At 42.6% G+C, this 23,536-nt stretch overlaps 1 protein-coding gene across 1 annotated transcript in view; it reads right to left on the bottom strand.

The window, feature by feature from the left end:
• Positions 1-2,637: 2,637 nt before the first annotated feature.
• The window catches only part of c1qtnf1 (C1q and TNF related 1), a 29,620-nt gene continuing 8,721 nt past the window's right edge, over positions 2,638-23,536 (bottom strand). The window contains exons 2-4 of the mRNA XM_039740243.1: positions 16,633-16,823; positions 15,090-15,268; positions 2,638-5,096 (exon numbers count right to left, since the gene is read on the bottom strand). Of these exons, the coding sequence (XP_039596177.1) occupies positions 4,546-5,096; positions 15,090-15,268; positions 16,633-16,817 (915 nt within the window). The 5' untranslated portion in view covers positions 16,818-16,823 and the 3' untranslated portion in view covers positions 2,638-4,545. The remainder of the gene's footprint in view (positions 5,097-15,089; positions 15,269-16,632; positions 16,824-23,536) is intronic.

Raw genomic sequence — 23,536 nt, 5'->3', positions numbered from 1 at the left:
TAGACTTGTCTTGCTCAAATGGAAGAATCCTAAGTCTCCTCTTTTAAGTCAGTGGATAACTGATGTTAAATATTATTTTAAAATGGAAAAACTCAAATTCTCACTTAGAGGATCTGTGCAGAAATTTTTTAAAACCTGTCAGGATCTGATCGATAACATTTTAGAATAAGCTTCTAAAGCACTGAGGAAGCAGATTCTCTCCCCATTTCTTTTTCTTCTCCATTTATCTATACTGTATTCACTTATTAATTTATCTATTTACTTATTTTTAATAGATTTAAGTTTTATTCTGCTGCCCATGCTTTCTTTCGCAGGGGTGGGGGTTGATTTGTGTTCAGTCCTATTTTTGTAAAATTGATCTATTTGTATGGAATGTTGTGCCATTTCAATAAAATCAATAAAATGTAACGGACGGCCGAGTTCCATGCCTGGCCAGGATGTTCCAGGGGAGCAGCCATGGGCTCCTCAGTACCTCACCCTGGACGCTTGGTGGCAGCCTCCCTGGGTGACGTGGGTGCCTCAGTTTCCCGCAGGGCTCCATGGCTACAATCCTGTGGGGATCTGAGGTGGCCACCAGGGGGTGCTGCATGGATCCCGGAGCCGGTATGGATACCTCTACAGCCCTGCCCGGAAGTGCAATTAGCCACAGGTGATCAAGCATCTGGAGCACTTCATGGGTGGGCTATAAAAAGGGCCAGCATCCTCCACTCAGGAGCCAGAATCGGGAGGAAGAGGACGAGGTTGCCTGGGAGGAGTGGTGGTGCCAGAGGAAGAATTGGTTTGGTTGTGCTGAGGTGCTTTGGGACTGTGTTGGGCCAGTGGGACACGGGGAAGGCGTGAAGAGAAAAATAAAAAGTCTTGTTGATTTTACACGTGCCTCTGCGTCAGTTTGTGCCGGGTCGGGCGCTATATAGCGCCTTTTCACAAAAATTAAAAAAAAATAAAAATGACCCGTTACTCGTATTACACAATCCACGTGTCAGTCACCCAATCATCTGCACACAATATACAAAACACGTGTCATTTTAGTTAAATTATTGTTAAATCGATACTTCCTGAAAAATCTGTGCACATCTCCAAAAGAAAACACCATTCCAAAATACAGCACTTCGGAACTGAAAAAGGCATTGTTGACCAATGAATGAGGGGGAGAGGTGGACCGTGGATGAGGATTATGTGACACAAGTGACAGGACATTCAGTTTTTCCCTTTTCCATGGATGTCTTTCACATCGTGCAGCATTGGCCACCATTGGCTTGTATTATATCATAAACTTTTTTTCATCTTAGTTCTCTATAAAAACAAGACAGTAAATTTTTTTTCTCAGTCGTCACAACAAAACACATTGAGTAAGTAACATATGAAAAGAATTATCATTTTTGGATGGAGCGCTCTGGATGTTGTCAATTACCTTATTTTGTTTCTAATTAGACTGTGGGATGAGACCCCAGTTACTTAATTGCTGCCATTAGGTCATTACAGCAGTAGTTGAGGACTATGCGGACCACTTGTTACTACGCCCTACACACGGTGACATTAGAATTGTTCCCATCTGAAGCAACAGTAGCAGAGCCCCATTCATGGTGGTAAAATAAAATTACATTAATCAGAAGTGTGAGGAGCAATAAGTGAACTTGTTGGTATTACATCCAGCAGGCCCGCTGCCCCAGACAACTGGGTACGTGTGGGCCCCTCTGCCTTCCCCCGGGTCCCCACATGTCAAAACCTTCAAATACGTATACAAAATGATCGAAATGAGTTTATCCGACAGCGACAATGCTGCATTTATGAATACCATACTTGATAAGTTAAACCTTCTCGCACATCAAAGTTTGACTGCGAGAAGGAAAGCCAGTGCTAACGGAAGCTCGTAGCGGAACTGAAGCAATACATTAATGAGATAGGCCTATGTATTATCTAACGCGTAACGGTACAATTATACCAATGCAATGAATAGGAGTAACATCTGAACATTTTAATATATACTAACGCTTAGGGTTATCTACATGGTGTACAATCAGTATGGTAACCTGCTGTATCAAACTTCAAAGTTTTCAAAAAATCCGGGTGATTTAGAATCTTTACTGATACATATAAAACCAACGCACACTCGTCACTGCTTTAAAAGCAACAATAAACACCCAAGCGAATGAAATATCAAACTACGGAGACGGACTTCTGCTACACCATACACGTCAACGTCCACGATAGTGCACAACAATATCGCCGTCGTCTGAGACAGAACAGCGCCTGTGTGTGTAAAACGGAAGTATTCGATTACAACGGCAAAGTCAACCCATTATCCACGCACCCTGTACAACAAACTTACTACTCAACGTCAAGCTCAAGGACGTCAGCGTCGGCTCTCCTTTGTCTTTGAGAAGCGAGCCGCTGCCGGCCCCATTTGACAAGCGTGCTTCACACGACACGAGCACGATATCTACTTGCATGGAGTGTGCGGCTATTAAAACACTCACTTGTATTGTTGTAAGCTAAATGATTTAACTTTTCTATTACATGTAACTTGAATAATTGTCCAAATATATATCTACGCGCACAACATCAGCATAAAAAAAATCAAGCGTGAAGGGGCCCCCTTCCGTTAGGACCCTGGACCAGAGTCCGATTTGTCCTCCCCTGGCAGCGGGCCTGCATCCAGGCTCCCTGCACTATAATTATAGATTTGACCGATAATGGAAATTATGTGGGAAGACACAGCTTCCTCAAGATGACAGGAAATAATGTTTGTTGGCTAAATTACTAAAAAGGAAGAGCTCTGTGGTGACTAAACCAAAGCGCATTTTTATGTTTTTTAGGCTCCTGGGAATAAGTCCAGTCCTTATGGGTCAAAGTGTTTTTCCTAATAAATTCCACTGTATAATGATTTCTGCATGTGTTCCGTATTTTCTTCCACTTCTAAAATGCATTTGATAAAAAAAAAATGGGCAGAATAAAGCATTTTGTATGACATGCAGCCAGAAAAACAGAGAAAAGTGTCTTTTTGACTCCTAAAAACTGAGGAGTCGAGTGGAGGACTGCTTTGCTTTGCTGCATTTCAGTGTCGTTTTTGTCAAATTTTCCCCACACATCTGATATTTGAGGACTGGGATCTGCACCTCCGGATGCTCCACACAGTCGTCTCTTCTTCTTCATCCACATTCCTTTCTGTGGCAACTGGACTGCCAAGCATCCTTTACAGCAGCTTAACACAGAATTAGCCCTTTTGGCCCTGACATCCTATTACTAGTGCGTAACTATGTAAAGCACAGGTACGTTTGCAGCCGTTGGGACCGGGCATGCTACTGTTAGCGCAGACTGGAGAGACTGGCATACAATCCGCGAAACACAGAAGTGAAAATGGACGCTTCCAGACTTTGCGTACCACTTTCAATTTTATTTCCTCAAGAAGACAGAAGTATTGGCAGCTATAGTATAATAATATTGACAGTTTTTTTGTTTTTCTAATTTTTCAGCTTCCTAGACACCCCAAAAGTAAAATATCTCAGAAAAGAATTTTTCCAATAAAAGCAGAAAATCCAGGGCCAAAAGGGTTAATATTTTGATTTAGCTCATCGGTGGTACTTAGGCTGCATTTAGCTGCCATACTGTGTAACAGAAGCAGTCGTTTCAGATGTGTTTTAGCGTAAACGTAAGGGAGATTTGCTCTTTTGGCCTTCAACATGCACATCCTCCCTATTCCCACTGGGCACCCTGTCTTCTTCATGTGCCAAACTTGCTTCTTTTATATTCACGGGACAATGTGGATTTGAAGGTGCGTGACCTGCAGAAGGGAATTTCAAAGGCACGGCAAGTCGGGTACCTTAGATTCTTAGAAGGCCAGCTCTGCTCCTAGCTGGATTTTGCATGTGCTCTCTGTTCCTCTTGCTAGTCTGCCCATGTCTTCCTATAAACCAAAGCCACGACCTAGAGATTGGTGACTCTTTGGTTTGGGGAGCATAAGTGTGTCCTGTGTTAGATAAATGTCCCCTTCACAGACTATTTCCTGATTTACACCTACTGTATTTCTGTTGGCATAGGCTACTGCTCTCCGTGGCCATGTTCTGGAAAATTCAGATTCAGAAAATGAATAAATTGATAAATGATAGGCAGATTAAAATGTAGTGCACTGGCCTTCCTTGCAGAGATGCCTGACTTTGGCACCACCTACAGCAGAGTATCAAGAAAATCAAATTGTCTATAGTGTGCTGGAGAATCAGATTATGTTGTCTGGAACAAAACTAAAAAGAGGAGATTCCGCGTGTAACAGATGCTTGAAAACACACCCGTGGAAACTAAAACAAGGTCAAAGATCAGCAGTTGTAAATACGGCTTAAGCATTCACAGGCTCTTTCTGCCATTCAGCAATCTCCTTCACACCAGTCAGAGGGCAGAGTCAAGCAGTGGCAATGTATACTTGGAGAAAATGGCTTGGCTTGCAACCTCTTAAGAAGTTGAGCCCCTGTCAGAGCATTTCTTAGTGCTATACACTGCTTGCAGCTGCACGTGGTCAGGAAAATGGCAAGATGCCTCGAGCGTATACTCCAGCTACACCTCAGTCTTGGCTTTGATCAGGTAGCCACTGAAAGTGATGTAAGTGTCAAAGTCGTCACTGAAGATGGCGTTCTCCCGCTCCCCTTTGAAGAGCCGCACCCAGACCTCATCTTTCTCTTCCAGCTCCAGCATGAGGCTCTGACTCTGCATGATGCTGCGGTCACTGGGCTGTGCATACAGGATGACCACCTCCTGCTCGTTCTTCATAAGATGCAAGTAGGTTTCCTTCTGGTTCCACGTGTGCGCATTCAGGCTGAAGAAGTACACTCCAGGGATGTAGCAGTAGAACTTGCCCGTGAACATGTTGAAGTGCCTGTAAAGGTTCACAAACTCGGTGTCAAACACCACCACCTGGTAGTACTCGTTGCTGTGAAGTCCCTTCTTCCTCCCCACAGAGAAGGCAGAGTAGTAGGTCTTGCAGGGCTCTCCTGGTATTCCAATGCTGCCCTTGTTGCCTTTTATTCCAGTTGCACCCCTAGGACCTGAATTCCCAGATTTCCCTGCTTTGCCATAATGGCCTCGTTCCCCTCTGGACCCTTTTTCACCTGAGGGAAGAAAAAAATAAAAACATTTTACAAGGGAAGAAAGAAGCCCTTTGTGACTCCCAGCAAGTTTATTAGCCAGCCCACAAGATCTGGAGAGCTCTAACATTTTTTTTTTTTTTTGATTTTTTGATTTTAATATATTTTGTTAATCCCTGAAAGGAAACTATTTTCTCACACGACCTTTGGGGGTCAGAGAGCACGGTCAGCCATTGTCCGGTTTCCCTAGAGAAATTTTCAGGTTATATGCCTTGCTCAAGGGCCCAACAGAGTAGGATCCCTTCTGGCAGTAACAGGATTTGAACCAACAAGGTTACAGCTACTAGTGCCGATCCTTAGCCTCAGAGCAATGTGCGAGGAGCTGAATTCAGCCTGGCATCATTAAAGTGCATGCAGAGCCAAGCCTGACATAATGTACTGTATGTGGTGCTGAGTCTGATCTAACGTCTGAGAACACATGTGATCTATGTACCTCAAAATGATACTCTAACCCAGAATACACAGGCAGAAAAGTCCTAAAATACAATTTAATCAAATCAAATAGTTTATGACTATCAAAGGCATAAACGTGTGAAGTATAAAAATAAAGAAACTAAACAATATGCCTAGCTGTTTCACTGGGCCTGTCCAGAGCAGGCGTATGAGCATAAGAACAAGAAACTGGGCAAATGAGATGAGACCATTCACCCCATCAGGCTAATCGGTTTATTTAATAGATACGCTGTCTGAATAGTTCATCCAGATTCTTCTTAAAGGTTAATAATCAAAGTCATTTGTTTCAGATTCCCACAACTCTCTGTGTAAAGAAATGCTTAAAGGCTTGAGTCCTAAATGCACTTCCATTTAATCTTAAATTGTGTCCTCGAGTTTGTGACTCACTCTCAGAGTTGAAAGAATTCTGCTGGAAAATTCTGCAAAGTGTCCAACTATGTCCTCCAAATGCAAAGAGAAACATACCAACTCAACAATTCTCTCCCCTTCCAGACAGCCCTTCTAGCTTCCTGGGAGTTGCACCCTGGTTGAATTACCCTTTGACGAGGCATGAGACAAAATTCTGTCAAAAAGACACTTGGCCTCGTATCATGCATTGTATGACAAGACTGAAATGAAACACAAAAGCAAACAAAAATGTCTTTCGTCGAAAGCAGGTGTCACACATGTGCGCATGGGAGGCAGCTAAAGGGTCTGAATGAGAGTAATTCCACTCCAGACCAGGGGGTGGCAGAGTACACTCACTTTTTATCTCACTTCCCTGCCGACCAGTTACGGAATATTCCGCCTGGCCCTCATGACGTCTCTTCTGGTTTCAGCCTTATTGATGACGTCTCTCCCATTTTCCAGCCCCACTGATGACTTCTCTTCCATTTTCCAGCCCCACTCATGATGTCTCTTCTGGTTTCGGCCTCATTGATGACGTCTCTCCCGTTTTCCAGCCCCACTGATGACTTGTTTTCCGTTTTCCAGCCCCACTCATGACGTCTCTTCTGGTTTCGGCCTCATTGATGACGCAGCCCCACTGATGACTTCTCTTCCAGCCCCACCCATTTCTCCAGCCCTCATTGATGATGTTTCTTCCATTTTCCAGCCCCACTCATGATGTCTCCTGGTTTCGCCTCATTGATGTCCAGCCCCACTGATGACTTCTCTTCCATTTTCCAGCCCCGCTCATGATGTCTCTTCTGGTTTCGGCCTCATTGATGATGTTTCTTCCATTTTCCAGCCCCACTCATGATGTCTCTTCTGGTTTCGGCCTCATTGATGACCTCATTGATGATGACGCCCCACTCTCTCCTGGTTTTCCAGCCCCACTGATGACTTCTTTTCCATTTTCCAGCCCCACTCATGATGTCTCTTCTGATTTCGGCCTCATTGATGACGTTTCTTCCGCCCCACTTTCTCCAGCCCTCCTGTTTTCCAGCCCCGTTGGTGACGCCCCACTCACTTCCTCTGCTTGCCTTTAAAACCGCCATCTTGACAATCTCAAATCAGTTCTGTGCTAGAGTCGAACCTGTACACATCTGTACAAGTAAATTTATCCATTTGTAGCCAGGAATATTATACAGGATGCCGCCCCAAACCTTTTTTTTGGCTCCTTTATTTATCTGTCTTTAACAAGGGGAATTTAAAAATTGAATTCACAAACTAGATTTTTATGTCTGTTCTGTTTATTGTTCACATTAAAATTGTTTAAGTATCTTTTATTACATGTCATATGTTTTATGAGTGGTCCCCCAAGAGGCAGAGCCACCTGCCCATCACCTTCAAGGGATTGGCTTTACCCCTACAAAGGATGGGATAACCCACCATTCCTTTGCGGTTCATTCTGACTTCACTTGTAGTGTGGTGAGTTATCATTTTCCTTTTTGGAATTCTGTAGATTTTTTGACCTCTGTGCTATGTTTTTCAACTACTTTTTTTGATTTTGTATTGGGATTGTGTTTGCCTGCGGTGGGCTGGTGCCCTGCCTGGGGTTTGTTTCCTGCCTTACACCCTTTGTTGGTTGGGATTGGCTCCAGCAGACCCCCATGTCCCTGTAGTTAGGATATAGTGGGTTGGATGATGGATGGATGGATGAATAGATGGACTGTGTTTGCTATTGGAATTGTCTTTTTTGAAAGCACTGCCTTCTGTGCCATTGTGCTCCTGAGAGCTTATTTTTGTTCAATACAGATTTTGAAAAATACATCTTCTTATTATAAAGATACTATGTTGCCCTTTTTGCAAGTAGCCTGTTTTTTGGCCGGATTTCCCCAATCGAGTGAGCACATTTGTGTGGTTGTGAACTCTCAAGTTCATAACAGTCACATCCTTGAACATATGTAGAGAATTACAACATTGATTTATGACTACTCCACTGCATGCACAGGCTTGTTTTCAAACTGAACTCCATTGGGATGAGCAGCACACGAGCGTATCATCATATTGTAACTCAAACACTGTTGGGAGCAGCAAGCTGCAAGTTTCTGCAACTCTCTTGAGCCACCAGAGTAAGAATGAGTGATCGAGATGGAGATCCACCTTTCACTGATACTGATTCAAAAATGGTGATAGATTGCAGCATGGAGGAAAAATATAGCAGTGGATATGGCAACAGCAGACCTCTAACATGATGGAGAGAGAAAGTAGACATATTCCCAATGCTTGCTTTTTTGGTCAAACCATAAATCTGTCCCGGCTATGTCAGTAATCAGTGAATGTGTCAACTGCAGAGAATATTGTCGCAACGGAAAGGTCTTAGTTTCATGCTGATCGCCATTTTTCCAAAAAGGATATATAACATTATACTTTTATCATAGATCCAGTCAAGACCCATAGCTAATGGGTCAGTAAGGCATAAAAAAAGAAGAACAAAATGACAACCATCGTTGTAGCAATGTCTGATGCTAACTCTGAAAACGAAAACTTCAGTTTAAATCAGGATGGTTTTGCAGTGCAGAAACTTTATACTCTACTAGCTGTGTAAGCCTGGGCAGTAAAAAGCCCGGGCTCCTAGAAACTATTGAAATCGTCAGAAAAAAAAATTGAAATGCAGAGTCGGCGGTTTCGTTTTGCAGATGTGCTCGCCCCCCCTTGTCTATCAGCGGCTAAGTGAGTTTCTCTCTCATTTGTCTTTCCTCAGCGGTCGCTTTCTATCAGCTTCATGCTGTAGCATCCGACTCATTAATTTGGGACCGACTGCCTTGCCATAGCCTTGCACTTCCATGACGCCTCGCACTTCTGGGCCAGACAGACCGACACACACACTTCCACACGTAAACATTTATATATAAGACTAGGGGGCTTCACCCCCTGCTCGCTCTGCTCGCCAACCCCACCCTTCCCAGCCTGTGGTACACGCCAGCCACTTTGTGTCTCTGCCGCTCGCGTCTGTGGATTTCACTTCCACCAGACAAGAAATCTATTAACTCTCTCTGATAGACCTCTTCATTGGGAAGAAGCACTACTTTTCCCTGATGGCAACACGAATTAGACAATCTACAAGTCTCCAACTTAAAGTTTAAATCCGAGCAATATCTTCGATCTCTTTTCGCTGTTCCGTTATTTCACAGAGTAATAATTTCCGTTTGTTTGTGCTAATGCGATCTTTACTATCATTGTTTTGAGACTTTCAAATTTTAGTATTTCCATTATCTCTAACCTGCATGTTCTCCCTGCGTGGAGTTTGCATGTTCTCCCCGTGTCTGCGTGGGTTTCCTCCGGGCGCTCCGGTTTCCTCCCACAATCCAAAGACATGCAGGTTAGGTGGATTGGCGATTCTAAATTGGCCCTAGTGTGTGCTTGGTGTGTGGGTGTGTTTGTGTGTGCCCTCTGGTGGGTTGGCACCCTGCCCAGGATTGGTTCCTGCCTTGTACCCTGTGTTGGCTGGGATTGGCTCCAGCAGACCCCCGTGACCCTGTATTCGGATTCAGCGGGTTAGAAAATGGATGGATGGATTATCTCTAACCTGTTCTGCATGTGTTCCGCACCAACGTTTTTGAGTTCTTTACGACGTTCTACTTTGTCATCTACTCTTTGTCTTTTATTTCCAGCCCCAGGCCTGGTTAAATCTCTTGGCAGAAAGTCTCGTCTTGCGGGACGTGAAAGTGTCTCGCTGAGAAAATCACGCCTCGTCCCAGGCTAAAAAGTTTAATCTCATCCCAGGATTTTTTTATTATAATAGAGAGATTTAAGGGTTCTTTTTTGTCACGTGTACAGAGTACAGTGAAGTTCTTATTTCCTTGTGATAATCAACATGCAACAAGTCTTGCATTACTGCAGTGCAAATATTTAATGCTAACAGTGTAGTAGTTGGCAGATAGCACTTAAGATGGGCAGGGCTGGATGCATTATCGGCAGAGACCTGTCCCAGAGTTAAACTGAGCTCTGCTTTCAATAAACCCTGGGATTATTCGTGATACACTTTACAAGCCTAGGGAAGATTCCAGAATAAAGGCGGAGACTCTCTGAGTGTAGGATAAATAAAATCCCTAACAGAAGATAAGTGGTCTTCAATGGAATGCAGAGAGAGAGACAGCATGTGACGGTCACAGAGAATCAGGGGCAAGAATAAGTGGATGGTGTCTGCTATTTTATGAAGCGTTTCCCAAGGTGGTAACAGTTGGAAGGTGCTGCTCTTCAGACTGTAATCTTTCATTGTTACATAAAAGTGGCCAGTTCTTGAGCTAAACTGTCATTTGGTGTGTCCCTCAGTCTTTCCATCTTGGTTTTTGTAACAATATTTAAGATTATTTTAATACAATACAAAACACAAGGCCTACAAAAAAGACGTGTGCATTTGCATAATGATTTCAATTTAGTTTGCAATGTTTTAATTAATAAATGTCTAATAATAAGTAATACTAATTTATTTTATGAAGATATAATATCATGGGAATACTGTATTGTGAAGCCTGAATCACCACATGAATTGTGTCCTGGGCTAAGTGTTTTGTCTCAAGCTTACATTTGATTCTAGATTCTGCTCATCACTGACACAAAGTAGGTAGAATAATTAATCATTGCATTCAGGAAGCACTAGAGGGCTCTGCCCCCTGCTCGCCAACCCTCAAGCGGGCACAACGCACTAGCCACTTCACAGATTTGCAGCTCGCGTACAATTTAAACAGATTTTTATTTTCATGGGAATAGTTACATATGCATAATAGACCTAACTATTTTACATTACAGCGAGTAATTAATCGGAGTAAAAAAATAGTAAAACATAATAAATTGAAAGAAAATTATGGTTCATGTTGCATCAGAGGTATTTTCTGTGTTATACATTTTCGTTCTGTTTGGCTTTGAAATTAATATGCAGATGCTTTTTAAACTTACACTTTTACTGCAAACCTTCAGTAAAAACAATTTTTTGAATTAACTTTTAGTTAGTGCATTGAATTTTGATTCCATGTTTGGAGTGCCATCGTGACAACACAACGTATAACTGCCCCTGAGTGAATATCGTTTCTTTCTCTCTAATAAATAAACCGACTTTTTCAAATGTTTGTCCTTGTAAATTTGTTAATTGTCTTTGCAAAAGCTATTCTAACGGGAAACTGTAAATGTTTTAATACGAATGGCATATCAAGATCTCCTTTGGCGTCTAATGTTATCCGTGGAAGATGTACTACATTACCTTTCTTCTCACCTGTTAAAATTTTACATGTCATTGCCGTGTAACCGATCGACAATTTTCACGTTAATTCGTTTGACTTCATCATTTCTTGGTGCTAGGATTGTTCGTGTACTCATTTCTTCTGTTGATAACCCTTTGGGATGAAATTCTTCAATAAGATTTGGACATAATACGTCTGCTTTTATTGGGAACTTAAAGTGAGGAAAACATAAAAATATATAAGAGCTGAGAGCGCAGGAACTGAGTCTGACAAAAGCATTCACACGAATGAGAGGTGAGAGGACCGCGGGCGTGAACCGGAAATGGTGGAGAGGACGGCGGGACTTGGAAAAATCTCTTTGCAATAGTCTCGTCTCAAGATTTTCTTTTATAATAGAAAGAAATTAGTGTGAGGAAACCACACTAAATAGTGCTAGAGAAAAATCACCCAAAATACCCACGTGAAGTATTGTTCTAAAAATGACTTTAAGAGAGAAAAAATGCATTTTGTTTTGTTTATTTTATTCTATACAAACAGATCAATTTTTTACAAAAATAGGATCGAAAACAAATCAATTGATTTGTTAAAAAAATGCTTTTTTCATAATGCACAATTCATAACATCTGGGACTCATCGCCATGCAAACTATCAATGCCACTGTGAGAAGGAGACGACATCCACAAGAGAAACAAAATTGCATTGCGGTAACGCTCAAGGAAACTTAGATCACATAACAAATGTCAAAAGTGAATTCCCTAAGTATTAACACCCCATTAAAGATGCCTAAATTGGCCCAAACACTTCAAGGAGGCGCTAGAAAAATTAAATAAAGAGACCGGTCACAAGGCTGTCTGCCAGACTTTCACAGTGAAATGTGAGTTTAAGGCACAACATTTCAGAAAACACACAGCAACTGGGCGATGCTGGCAGATTTTCTGCATTTTTTGTTTGCTTTGCATCTGTCTAGAAAGATGGAATCTATATTGTTATGAATGGAAAATAAGTTGTGAACGGCAGTATTCACAAGTTTTTGAAAGGTGGCTCTCTATTTATCTGCCATCCTAATAAGCAGCATATTCAGCCAGAGAGCTGAGCTGTGCGGGGTGAACCTACTTGGCACTCAGACTTTTCTTAATCTCCTCCAGTTCCTAATAAACATCACGTCTACAGCCAGCATTCTTACTCTATGAGGCCCTAATCAAGTTTTGCAGTTTACTATGCACCCCCACCATAGTAGTGAGTGCCCAATACCATTCTGTTTGCCTAACTTGCAATTAAAATTTTTAGGTTTTATCCTAAAAAAGTTTGTTTAGAACCACAAAGTACAAAGTCCAAAAGAAATGTGGCTGGAAAACTATGGTAAGAATTCAAAAGCCAAACATAATGCTACGTAGCGGACTGAAATCGTCTTGGCATCCTGATTTTTATGTGGTTAACTACTCACTTAGCTTGCGAGTGGGCTCAGTGTCATGCTACCCTTGCTCTGGCCTCACTTCTGCCCTGAGCAGAGAACAGGATGGTACAATCAAGAAGAAGGAACCAGTGGACGGTGAATTCCTCAGCAGATGGCTTAGGAGACGGAGTACTCAAAAGAGGGTAGGATGCTTTAATCCAAGGAAGGCCCAAATGAATGGCATGAGCAGGGTGCAACTAGGCAGCACCCTCATGTCATGGTGATGAGTGAAAGTCAAGCCAGGATGGCCCAACATCTAACATGAGTAGAGTGTGGCTAAAGGGTACTACTTATATTAGGAAAGCATGTATAAGGCAAGGAGAGATCCCTGTAATTGGAATATAAAGAGTCACGAAAGTACCAGTAAGTGGCACGAATACATTGCAGCTACAGGGTGTACTCACATTACGGTGGGTGAGGTTTAGCCCATTTGGGGGGCAGCACACCATCATATGTTATGCACAGGGCCCTCCTTTATGTACAGTGGATTCAGAAAGTATTCAAACCCATTTACTTTCTGTACATTTACATTTTACATGAATTTTAATTTGACACATTTCACATTCTTTCCCATGAATCTACACCCAATAACTCATAATGACAAGTGAAAACATGTTTTCAGAAAGGTGTGTAAATATATTCAAAATCAAAAAATGAAGTGTGTACTTTATTCATATAAACATTCAGAATTGTACTCGGGTGTTTACTTTACTTCTCAATGAGATGAGTCCAGAGTTTAACTGGAGTCCAAATGTGATCAATTAAATTGATTGGAATCTTTTAGAAAAGCACACATGTACCTGTATATAGAAGGTCCCACAATGCACACTGCACATCAGGAAAAATCCGAGCCGTAAAGTTCAAGGAACTCTCTGTAGACCTCTGCGATCCAATTATGATGAGGCATAAATCAGGGCAAGGGGATCAGACCGTCTATAACGCTTTGAGCATTCCCATGAGCTCAGTGGCCTTACAGATTGTGAAATGGAAGAAGTTTGGAACCACCACAAATCTTTCTAGAGATCACCATCCAAAAGGAGTAACCAGGCAAGACAGGGCTCAGTAAAAGTGGTGACCAAGAATTCAATTGTCACCATGGTTGTGCTGCAGAGAACCTGTATGGAGGTGGGAGGAACATCTAGAAGGATAACCATCCCTGCAACACTCACTGATGTGGGCCATACAGAAGCCTCCCCTCAGAACAAAACACATGAAAGCCCACTTGGAGTTTGTAAAATGATAACAGAAGTACTACAGACTAGAGATGTGAGACTTTCTTCCCTGATGCAACCAGGATCCACTCATCTCCTGCGCGATACAAATCCAGCCATGAAGTATGGTGGTGGCACCATCGTGTGTGGGGTTGTTCTTCAGCAGCAGGGACTGGGAGACTAATCATGGTTGAGGGAAAGCTGAACATAGCAAATATATTCTGCTCTAGATCACTCTGGATCGCAGAATGGGCCAAAGGTTAGCCTTCTAACTGGACAATGCCGCTAACGAAAAAGCAAAAGCAACACAGGAGTGGCTTAGGGTCAACTCTGTGAATATCATTTAGTGGCCAGGCCAAAGCACAAATCTGAACCCAAATGAACATCTCTGGAGAAACCTGAAAATACTGTAGCTGTCCACTGATGTTCTTCATCCAGCCCAACAGAGCTCGACAGGATTTGCAGAGAAGAATGGCTCCCCAAATCCAAGTGTGTGCAGCTCATTGCATAAGAAGACTCCAGGCTGGTACCACTGCCAAAAGGGGCTTCAACCACGTACTGAGCAAAGGGTCTGAATACTTATGTCAATGGGATATTTCATTTTTTTTATTTTTAATAAATATGCACAAGTTCCTAAAATCCTGTGTTCTGGAGTATTGAGTGATGTTTGATGTAAGACAAAATTAATTAAAATGTTTATTAGCACAAACCTGCAACATAACAAAATGTGGGAAAAAGTAAAGCAGCCTGAATATTTTCTAAAGGCACTGTATTAGGTTCTGACATCAATCTTAGTATTCATCCGTCCATCCATCCAATATCCAACCGCTATATACTAACTACAGGGTCACGGGGGTCTGCTGGAGCCAATCCCAGCCAACACAGGGCGCAAGGCAGCAAACAAACCCTGGGCAGGGCACCAGCCCACCGCAGGGCACACACACACACCAGGGAATTTAGGATCACCAATTCTGCATGTCTTTGGACTGTGGGAGGAAATCAGAGCACCCGGAGGAAACCCACACAGACACGGGGAGAACATGCAAACTCCACACAGGGAGGACCCAGGAAGTGAACCTGGGTCTCCTAACTGCAAGGCAACAGCGCTACCCACTGTGCCACCATGCTGCCCCATCTTAGTATTCAGCCTAAGCTAAGTATGGCACTCACTTGAACTTAAACAAAAAAAAAAGATCATAGAGCATTTCCCAAACATCACAAGATCTTGTCTTCTTACCTTTAAGGATGGTAATGTTGATCTGGGGCACCACCTGGTAGGCAGGGTAGGGATATGGATGAGGTGGAGGTGGCAGCTGCTCGCCAAAGTCGCAACAGCGCTGACATTTTAAGGGGGGAGAGGTTGACTCTGTGAATCTTCCTCCTCCTTCTTCTTCCTCACCTTCTTCTCCCCTATTTCTAAACATACAAAGTGAATTTTAGGTTGTCTTTAATACATCAGTAATAAAAAATAAACTTTACCCTGATGTTGCAACAAATTTTTTCTAATTAGATTGCTTTCATCTGCTGATTTTGTGTGGGATAAGCAGAGAGCACCCTGAAAAATGTCACAGTAGACGATGACCCAGACAGTCTGACGATGGGAGTGGAGCAGCTTTAATAGAAATCTTACGGTTACAGAGCCAGAGTGGGACATCAAAACTCGTAGTGGGAGTTTCCTGGATCAATAATTTAAGGATTTAAGCTATTTATTCAAGACAGCCAGCATGCTGCTCTTGACAAGGATGGTAACCATATGTCTTGTGACTGGAAAACACTTGAACAGTCTTGGCAGATGAGGAAGCAGTCTGCCGGTCTGGTGAATTATAGTAGGCTCCAAGATTGGGTGGGTTTACTACCAGGTCAGTTAGTAAAGGTGCCCTGCATCGGATCGCTTGAAGGAATCTGCTCAGGTGGGGTTAATCATGTCTATAGCATCTATGGACCAACTCTTCAGACACATGTATTAGAATGAATTTTGTAACACATGTAGCATGCACTGCATTTTTCATTCCAACAGATGGTGCACATTAGTGCTACTGTTGAGAATCCCATAGCAAATATCATAATTGAGAAAACAGACAAATTGACAATAAAATATGATAAAAGGAAATATAAAAAGATCGTCTGACACTTCTGCACTTAGATTTAAGTGCTACAGTATAACATCCATCCAACCCGCTGAATCCGACCACAGGGTCACGGGGGTCTGCTGGAGCCAATCCCAGCCAACACAGGGCACAAGGCAGAAACCAATCCTGGGCAGGGTGCCAACCCACTGCAGGACACACACAAACACACCAAGCGCACACTAGGGCCGATTTAGAATTGCCAATCCACCTAACCGGCATGTCTTTGCACTGTGGGAGGAAACCGGAGCGCCCGGAGGAAACCCACGCAGACACGGGAAGAACATGCAAACTCCATGCAGGGAGGACCAGGGTTCGCTTCCCGGGTCTCCTAACTGCGAGGCAGCAGCGCTACCACTGCACCACTGTGCCGCCCACAGTATAACAATAATCTGTTATACACAATAGTTAAAATGATGCATCAATACCATAACTAAAAATGGGATATGCAACATGAAAAGATAGGAAGAAAGGAAAGGCACTATATAATTGACAGTAAAATCAAGTCTTGCTGCCCCACCTGGCCTGTCTACGTAGGTTTTTTTTCCCACTTACTACATCAGTTAGTTTGCTTTCTCACTTCTGAGATGGCACAAGATGAGCCTTCTCTACTTGACACCACTTAACATGCCATATTTTAACTTTGCGCCTCACCTCCTCTCAACATTGGCTTCTGTAGGCTTGTATTCATGGTCGTCTTCCAGATCACCCAAGTCCATTTTGGAGTAAGCCGTTCTGCTTGGGTCTGTCACCATGGCAATGCAGAGCTGCACCATCACAAGGGAAAGCAGTGCCATCCATACGTGGACAGGAACTTCTTGTGGCCTCCTTCGTGGCATGACAAGCTGTAAGTAATTAAGCGCAATGTTAGACTGGTTGCAGCAGCTTTCCTTTTTTCTGTGCCACTTCGGTCTATAAGTGGAACCTCTGAGTCTAACATCCTGGACCACACCTACAGTATAGTGCCACCACATTCAAGGAAAGCCCCTCAGCATCTGGAAATCTACATTTCAAAGGACAGATGCACAAGTCCTTCATGTCACATAAGTGTGGACACCCCAGCACACTGAAATACCTGTCAGAATAAGGCCGGCTCCATGTGTTTTGCATCTCAATATAATTTAGTTTGATAACATTGAAATGTGTCTCCAGTGTCCACATCGTGTCACTTTTCTCTTGCAAAATTCAAATCAGCTCCTGCTCATGTGGTTGCTGTATGTGGACAGAACACTTCTGGTCGCTGCCTGATTCTGACAACAGGTAGATCATAATCTGATCACTAGTGCATTTCCACCTGGTCTATAATGTCGTGAAATGCTACCCAGTTGTGATCAGATCACGCTATCACATGTTAATGCCAGTTGTGAAGAGAGCTACTGACTTCTGTTCTTGTGATCCGTATGCATGTCTCAAGCGTCGTACTCGTGCCCACAGCTGGAGAGAAGGCTGGAACAGTAATAGAGCACAATTGTAATGACATACTGTACATTCAGTTCATTACATTTATGTAAGAATATTAAATGGCCTGGTATGTATTACTACATGACAGGGTGTGAAAGGAATATGCAGCGACTTCCTAAGATTATATAAATGTGACTGAAAATAGCTGGAATAACGTGTGTAGTGTGACAGGGCCTTAACATTAACACCAGGGGTTGTTGCATCCACCGACGGATAACAAATAATGCAAACGGTGCCATATTTATATGATCCCCTCTGTTCTACCTCAGCAAAGAGAATTTAAGGATCAGAAGATATAATGTGATCAACAAGACGTGGAAACCAAAACGTCAATCCAATCTTTCACCAAGCCAGAAACGTAGACAAGAATCAGATCCATAGGATGAAAAGAAAGTCAGAAGACCGATTCAAAAGGCACAGGGAAAGGCACGTGCCCTTTGTTTATCCAAATACGGATGCCTAAACAGCACATAATGTCACCATGTATTGTGTCGCTCTGAAGGCGTCAAGCAATGCACATTCCCAGGGAATTCTGGGAAGTTACCTCGCAGATATCTCAATATGGTGCTGCCCATCAACACTCAAAATCACGTCGTGAAACAATGGTAAAAAAAACTACAAGATCTTCAGGAAATAAGATTGGGCACATTAAATGTCCAAATTAGATTTCTGGGCTTTCTTCAGTACCTCAGGGTGTTGCACCGTGTTATCCATTATGAATGTAGTGAGAAGTCAAGCAAAATGACCCCTTTTATTGGCTAACTAAAAAGATTACAATATGCAAGCTTTCAAGGCAATTCAGGCCCCTTCTTCAGAAACCCCAGATTAGCTGCCAAGAAGTCCCAGAAACACACTAGAAAAGCCACAAAAAAGAATCCATCCATCCATCCATCCATTTTCCAACCCGCTGAATCCGAACACAGGGTCACGGGGGTCTGCTGGAGCCAATCCCAGCCATCACAGGGCACAAGGCAGGAACCAATCCTGGGCAGGGTGCCAACCCACCGCAGACAAAAAATAATAAAACATCCAAATCTCAGCAACTTCTTATGACATCATCACTAGGTGCCATCTAAAGTCATGTGGCCGGAATCGAAATGACGATTTGTTTAAAAAAAAAAACAGCAGTAAAGAAAATCGACCTTTGTAATTCAACATGAAATGTGAAACTAGTCTTAAAGTAAGCAAAAATATTATTTTCAAGACACTACCCAGGCTTACGTTTAAATTCCTTTTTTATGTTGGTTTTGTTCATTTATGATTATTATTTGTATAATCATACATTTTTGTCAATGTTCTTTATCGTTTGGTTTCTGTGTGTTAGATGCTTGTTCTGCCATGTCCTTTATTTTTTTGTGAGTGGTTCCTCAAGAGGCAGGACCACCCGTCAAACTCCGTTGAGGGGCTTCTCCCAGCCCTGTAAAGGCTCATGGGAATTGCAGTCCCTCTGCAGTACATTGCATTTGCTTGGAGATTGGTGAGTTTTTACTTTTTGCTATTGATATTTTATTGCATTCCTTGGCTATTCTTTTTACTTCTGTTTTTGACTTTCCAATTTCTGGATAGTGTTTTGGGAGTTGTTTGCTTAGAATTGCATTGAAGGAAAATCTGGTTTGCTTCCTTTTTTGGTTTGCGAGTTTCTTGCTAATAAATTCTCTATTTTTATCAAGATTTCCGGTGGTACTTTCTGTAACCTTCATGGTCCTCCCTCTTGCGAAGCTTGTTTATTGTTATTCTGGGATTTTTTCAAGCGTATTTCTTGACCTTTGACGCTAAGCATGTTTATGTACTCTGTAAGTCAAAGCCAGCCGATAGACTGGGAGCTCAGGCTGCCCTCATGTGTGTCTTCTTTATCCGGGCACATGGAAGTTCTGGACTGCATCCTATTCTTGGAGGCCTCTCACCGCTTTGACCATTTCGGATAAGTGAATTATTACTTATTATTCGGCTTACACCTTTATCCAAGGTGACTTACAACATTTGAGATGCAATTGGTTATATTTCTTTAGTGTTCCTTTTGTTGTTGTTGAATTGACTTGCTAATGACCACACATTATCTGCAGCAGGATTTGAACAGACAGCATCAGGGGTTGACGTCCCATTTCTAAACCACTAAGCCCCACTGCCAATATGTGGATACATGGAGAAGTCAGCTATAAAGCAGCTCCTTGAGCAGCGTTTTTGGTGCAGACACAGCAAATCAGAGTGCAGTTTGATTGCATCTCCTGGATGGTAAAGTCCATTGGGCCAGATGCATGGCTGCAGGTGAGCCTCAGATGTGGACTCGCTGACTCGCTTGGTTTGGTTCATGACACCAGGGGATCGAGTGACATACGGGTTACCATGGGCCCTGGGTGAATTAAGGCGATACAGAACTGGGTGGTGCGTATGAGCGGGCAAAGGGACAAAGCAGCTGGGACATTATGGAGACACAGAACACCTGAGTGGTATTGCAGAGGCGACCACTTAGGATGTCAACAGCCTTTGTCAGGACAACTCACAAGCAGTAGGCTCAGTGGCTAATTCCTTTCCTCCATCTCTTGCACCCCATGGATCATCGGACCACAGAGGGACATGCTGAAGTCATGCAATATCTATAACGGTAGCCATCTTATCATATGATGGCTCAAACATCCACATTCCTTGTCATTTTATATTTTTTAACCTGCTTATCAGGTTCAGGATTTCAGACACCTGCTGTCTTCCAATGGATTCGTGATGGGAAACATCCCCAGACGGGGCATCAGTGTATCCCAGAACACACCGACACATACAAACACACTCGGCCCTTGTTGGTGCTGTCCTAACACTGAAACCTCAGTCTTCAGCACACACTGCTGAGGCACATCTGAAGTCGGCGGGGCCTCACACTGGACCAATGCCTTTCTCATCACAGCTGCCTGCACCAAACCCAGAGCCTTCTGTGTTGACTTGAGCTTCAGTTTGAGGTCAGAATTTCAGATGCAAGCTTTTACTGCTTTTGTTGGCTTGATGGTGACTTAAAATATGCATTACATAATGGACGCTTGACTGTACTGAGCGCCTCAATCCCAAGAGGTTGTGCTGCTGGGAAAAAAGTCAAACCAAGCCTTGTGGGTTATTTTTTTGCATTTTTTGTTAGAAGCCCCCCTTAGTAAAACCGAACTACAAGAAGCCAAATAATAAAAAGAACAGGCCCCTGAGTGAGTGGCAGGCTCCCCACATGAAGGTAGGAACTCCATTTACAGCACCCATAGACAGCAGGCCCTTGATAATGGGAAGCCATTGAACATCTGGGGATTTATTTGAGAATATAATGTCAAGCCTAGATTAAGACCCCCCCACCAACCCCTGGGTGATTTAATGAATAGACCAGGGGTGCCCACACTGTTTCGGCTTGCGAGCTACTCTTAAAATGACATACTGAGTATACTTTATACATAAAATGTATGTTGACGTACCTTGCATAACTGAATAACCTTTATGACACAACAACAATTCAATACATTTATGGTCACTACAGTATTTAGATTTAATAATCGTCATGAGGGAAAAGGCTGACTCGTATAAATAAGTAGAGCTGAATAATGCAGTCAATGAGCTTTTGAATTCAACTGAGTGAAAAATGATGGCTCCTCCGATTAACTGCGATTTTAGTTCCCTCTCCTTTCTCTTTCTCAGATCACTTTTTGGAAGGACGTCAGTTTCGTAGTTTTTATGAACAGTTTGAAAGTGCCTTTCCACATTTTCCTTCTTTGAAATAGCAATGATAGATTGACAGACCAGACAAACGCACTTCAATTGCGAAATTGTGAGAAAAAAAATCCTCTTCCAATTCCACATTCAGCCCATACCCTCCCCAAGCACATTTTTTTTTAAATCCCTTCGTTAGTCGATATAAATTGGAAGGCTAACTGGATCACAGCCGGAGTTTTGCAGTAGCTCGTGCGTTTGATCGTGCGTGCGGGATGACCAGTGTGTTAGAAGACAAGAGATCTCAGACTGGCCGCTCTGTATGTCAATCAAGTGGCAAATGCCATAGGGAGGATATATGATAGACTAACGTTTAAAAAAAATTTTTTTGAATGCAACGCGATCTACCTGCACTACCTTTGTGATCTACCGGTCGATTGCAATCGACATCTTGAGAACCCCTGGAACAGACATTCATAGTAGAGAGTTGATCCCACTTTTAATAATCTGTGCAAGGACACCTGGTTGTTTCATGTAGAGCAGATGGGCCCACTCCTTATTTCGTGTCATGGACAGTCAATCGTTTCGTAGAGCATTGCCCTTGATGATTTCCACGTGTGGACACAAATTCTGCACAGGGGCAGTGGGTCCCCCTTGGTGTCTTTGGTGTGTACACACTCTATCATTTCATCAAACATAGTTGAGGGGCAGTGGGTCCCCCTTGGTGATACTCGATCGTTTCATTAAAAGTTGGAGGGTTCTCTTAGTGATTTCTGCATGTGGACATTCGATCAATTAATCGAATGTGGGGGAAGTTGAAAAAAGCGACATGAAGAGGGCCCTTGCACTACACCCAGGTGGTAAATCCACCCTTGCATAATGTTTTGATCTTCTGAAGTTGATTTTTATTTATTTGTCATGGTTTACTATTGTCTTGGCCAGCCGCTTGCTTCTGTTTTTTATAAATTCTTCTTGACATATAAAAGTCCTGGTTTTAGGGGTTTGAGTCGGTTTAAGGCATTTCGTATTCACTCTATTTTGTTATTAAACAGGTTTTTAATGATGTTAAAAATAAGCAGTGTTCTCTCATGATGCCATGTTGCTTTTTTATGTGCATCACCATTCTGAGGAGTTCTTGTGGATGGTTGCTACGCCATTGCTAGGCGGTGTCAACAAGTGTAAAGTGCATAACATATCTGGGACAAGAGTATAAAGGTCACATTTTACACTTCCTGGTGTTCTTTCCCAGCTGGCGGTAAAGGATTAGGAGAAAGCTATAAAACAGAGCCATTTAAGGATCACAAACCAAGAATCAAGCTTATCTTTTTATCAAACTAAGGGAAAAAAAAGAATCGAAATCAAGAAATCTTTTTAAGCATCAATGTTCCAAAGTAATGATGGCTATAATCAGGCCCAAGGAGAGGGGAGTGCAGCCAGTACATCGCCCCGGGGTCTATGAAGCTCAAGGGGGCCCATGAAGCCCAAGAACTCCCATAATTTGTATTATAATTTGAACATTTATTTTTTAATTCATTTAATTTTTATTGTATTTTTAAAAATTTTGCAAGTCTGTTTGGTTTCAAAATTTAAAAGGCACATGGGTCACAGGGTACTTAGCAGTGGTCAAGAGTTTCCGACGTAAGACATATTCATGAAGGCTGCCCTGGGAGAGAAGTCACTTGGCCCACAGGGGTATTCCCCGCTCGGTGGGAAGTGACGAGGATGAGGGGGTTCCGGGCGCAGAGAGAAAAAAGTCATCAGCCGGCAAACAAGTACGTCACGTAGTCGCCACGTTTGAAGACTCTGTGAATTCTGGAAAGCAGACTAAGTGAACCATTGTGAACAATCGAAAAATGAAACAAGTGCCAAAGGAGCATAATACAAAGAAACATCACAAAACCCAAAACGTGTCGTTATCTAGAGAAGCAGACGTCTTTACAAACTAAGACAAAGAACGGTGCGAAAACTTTCACGTACAAGATTGCGAAGTGTTGAGTGAGTACGAAGCAATAGAAGGTCCATACATACTTATCTAAATGTATCAATGTAATCTACGATTGTCATAAATAAATAATAATATACACATATACATGTGTGTAGAATTTTGTATAAAGGCCAACACACCACCGGGGCCTGGATTTTCTCTCGGCAGTCCTGGCTAGAATAACACAATTTCATCCAACCTCAAATAAGTTTAAATTCATTTTCCAATCTTAAATGGTGGCGTAGATGACACATCCCCAGGGAATTCTGAGGCACATAATCATGGCAAGTATCAATGCCAGGAAACGGCGGCATCCACATGAAAAACAAAATGGTAATGCGGTATTAAAAACAATACACTTTCTCAGGTTGTCTTGAATTGCAAAATAAAGTTAAAAATCTAATTCCTTGGATGTCAAAACCTGACACAGATGTGTAGATC

This window comes from Polypterus senegalus, chromosome 17 (assembly GCF_016835505.1).
Source record: "Polypterus senegalus isolate Bchr_013 chromosome 17, ASM1683550v1, whole genome shotgun sequence".
Classification (NCBI taxonomy): Eukaryota; Metazoa; Chordata; class Cladistia; order Polypteriformes; family Polypteridae; genus Polypterus; species Polypterus senegalus.
The sequence above is the reverse complement of the archived record's forward strand: the minus strand, read 5'-3'. Positions and strand labels throughout refer to the sequence as shown.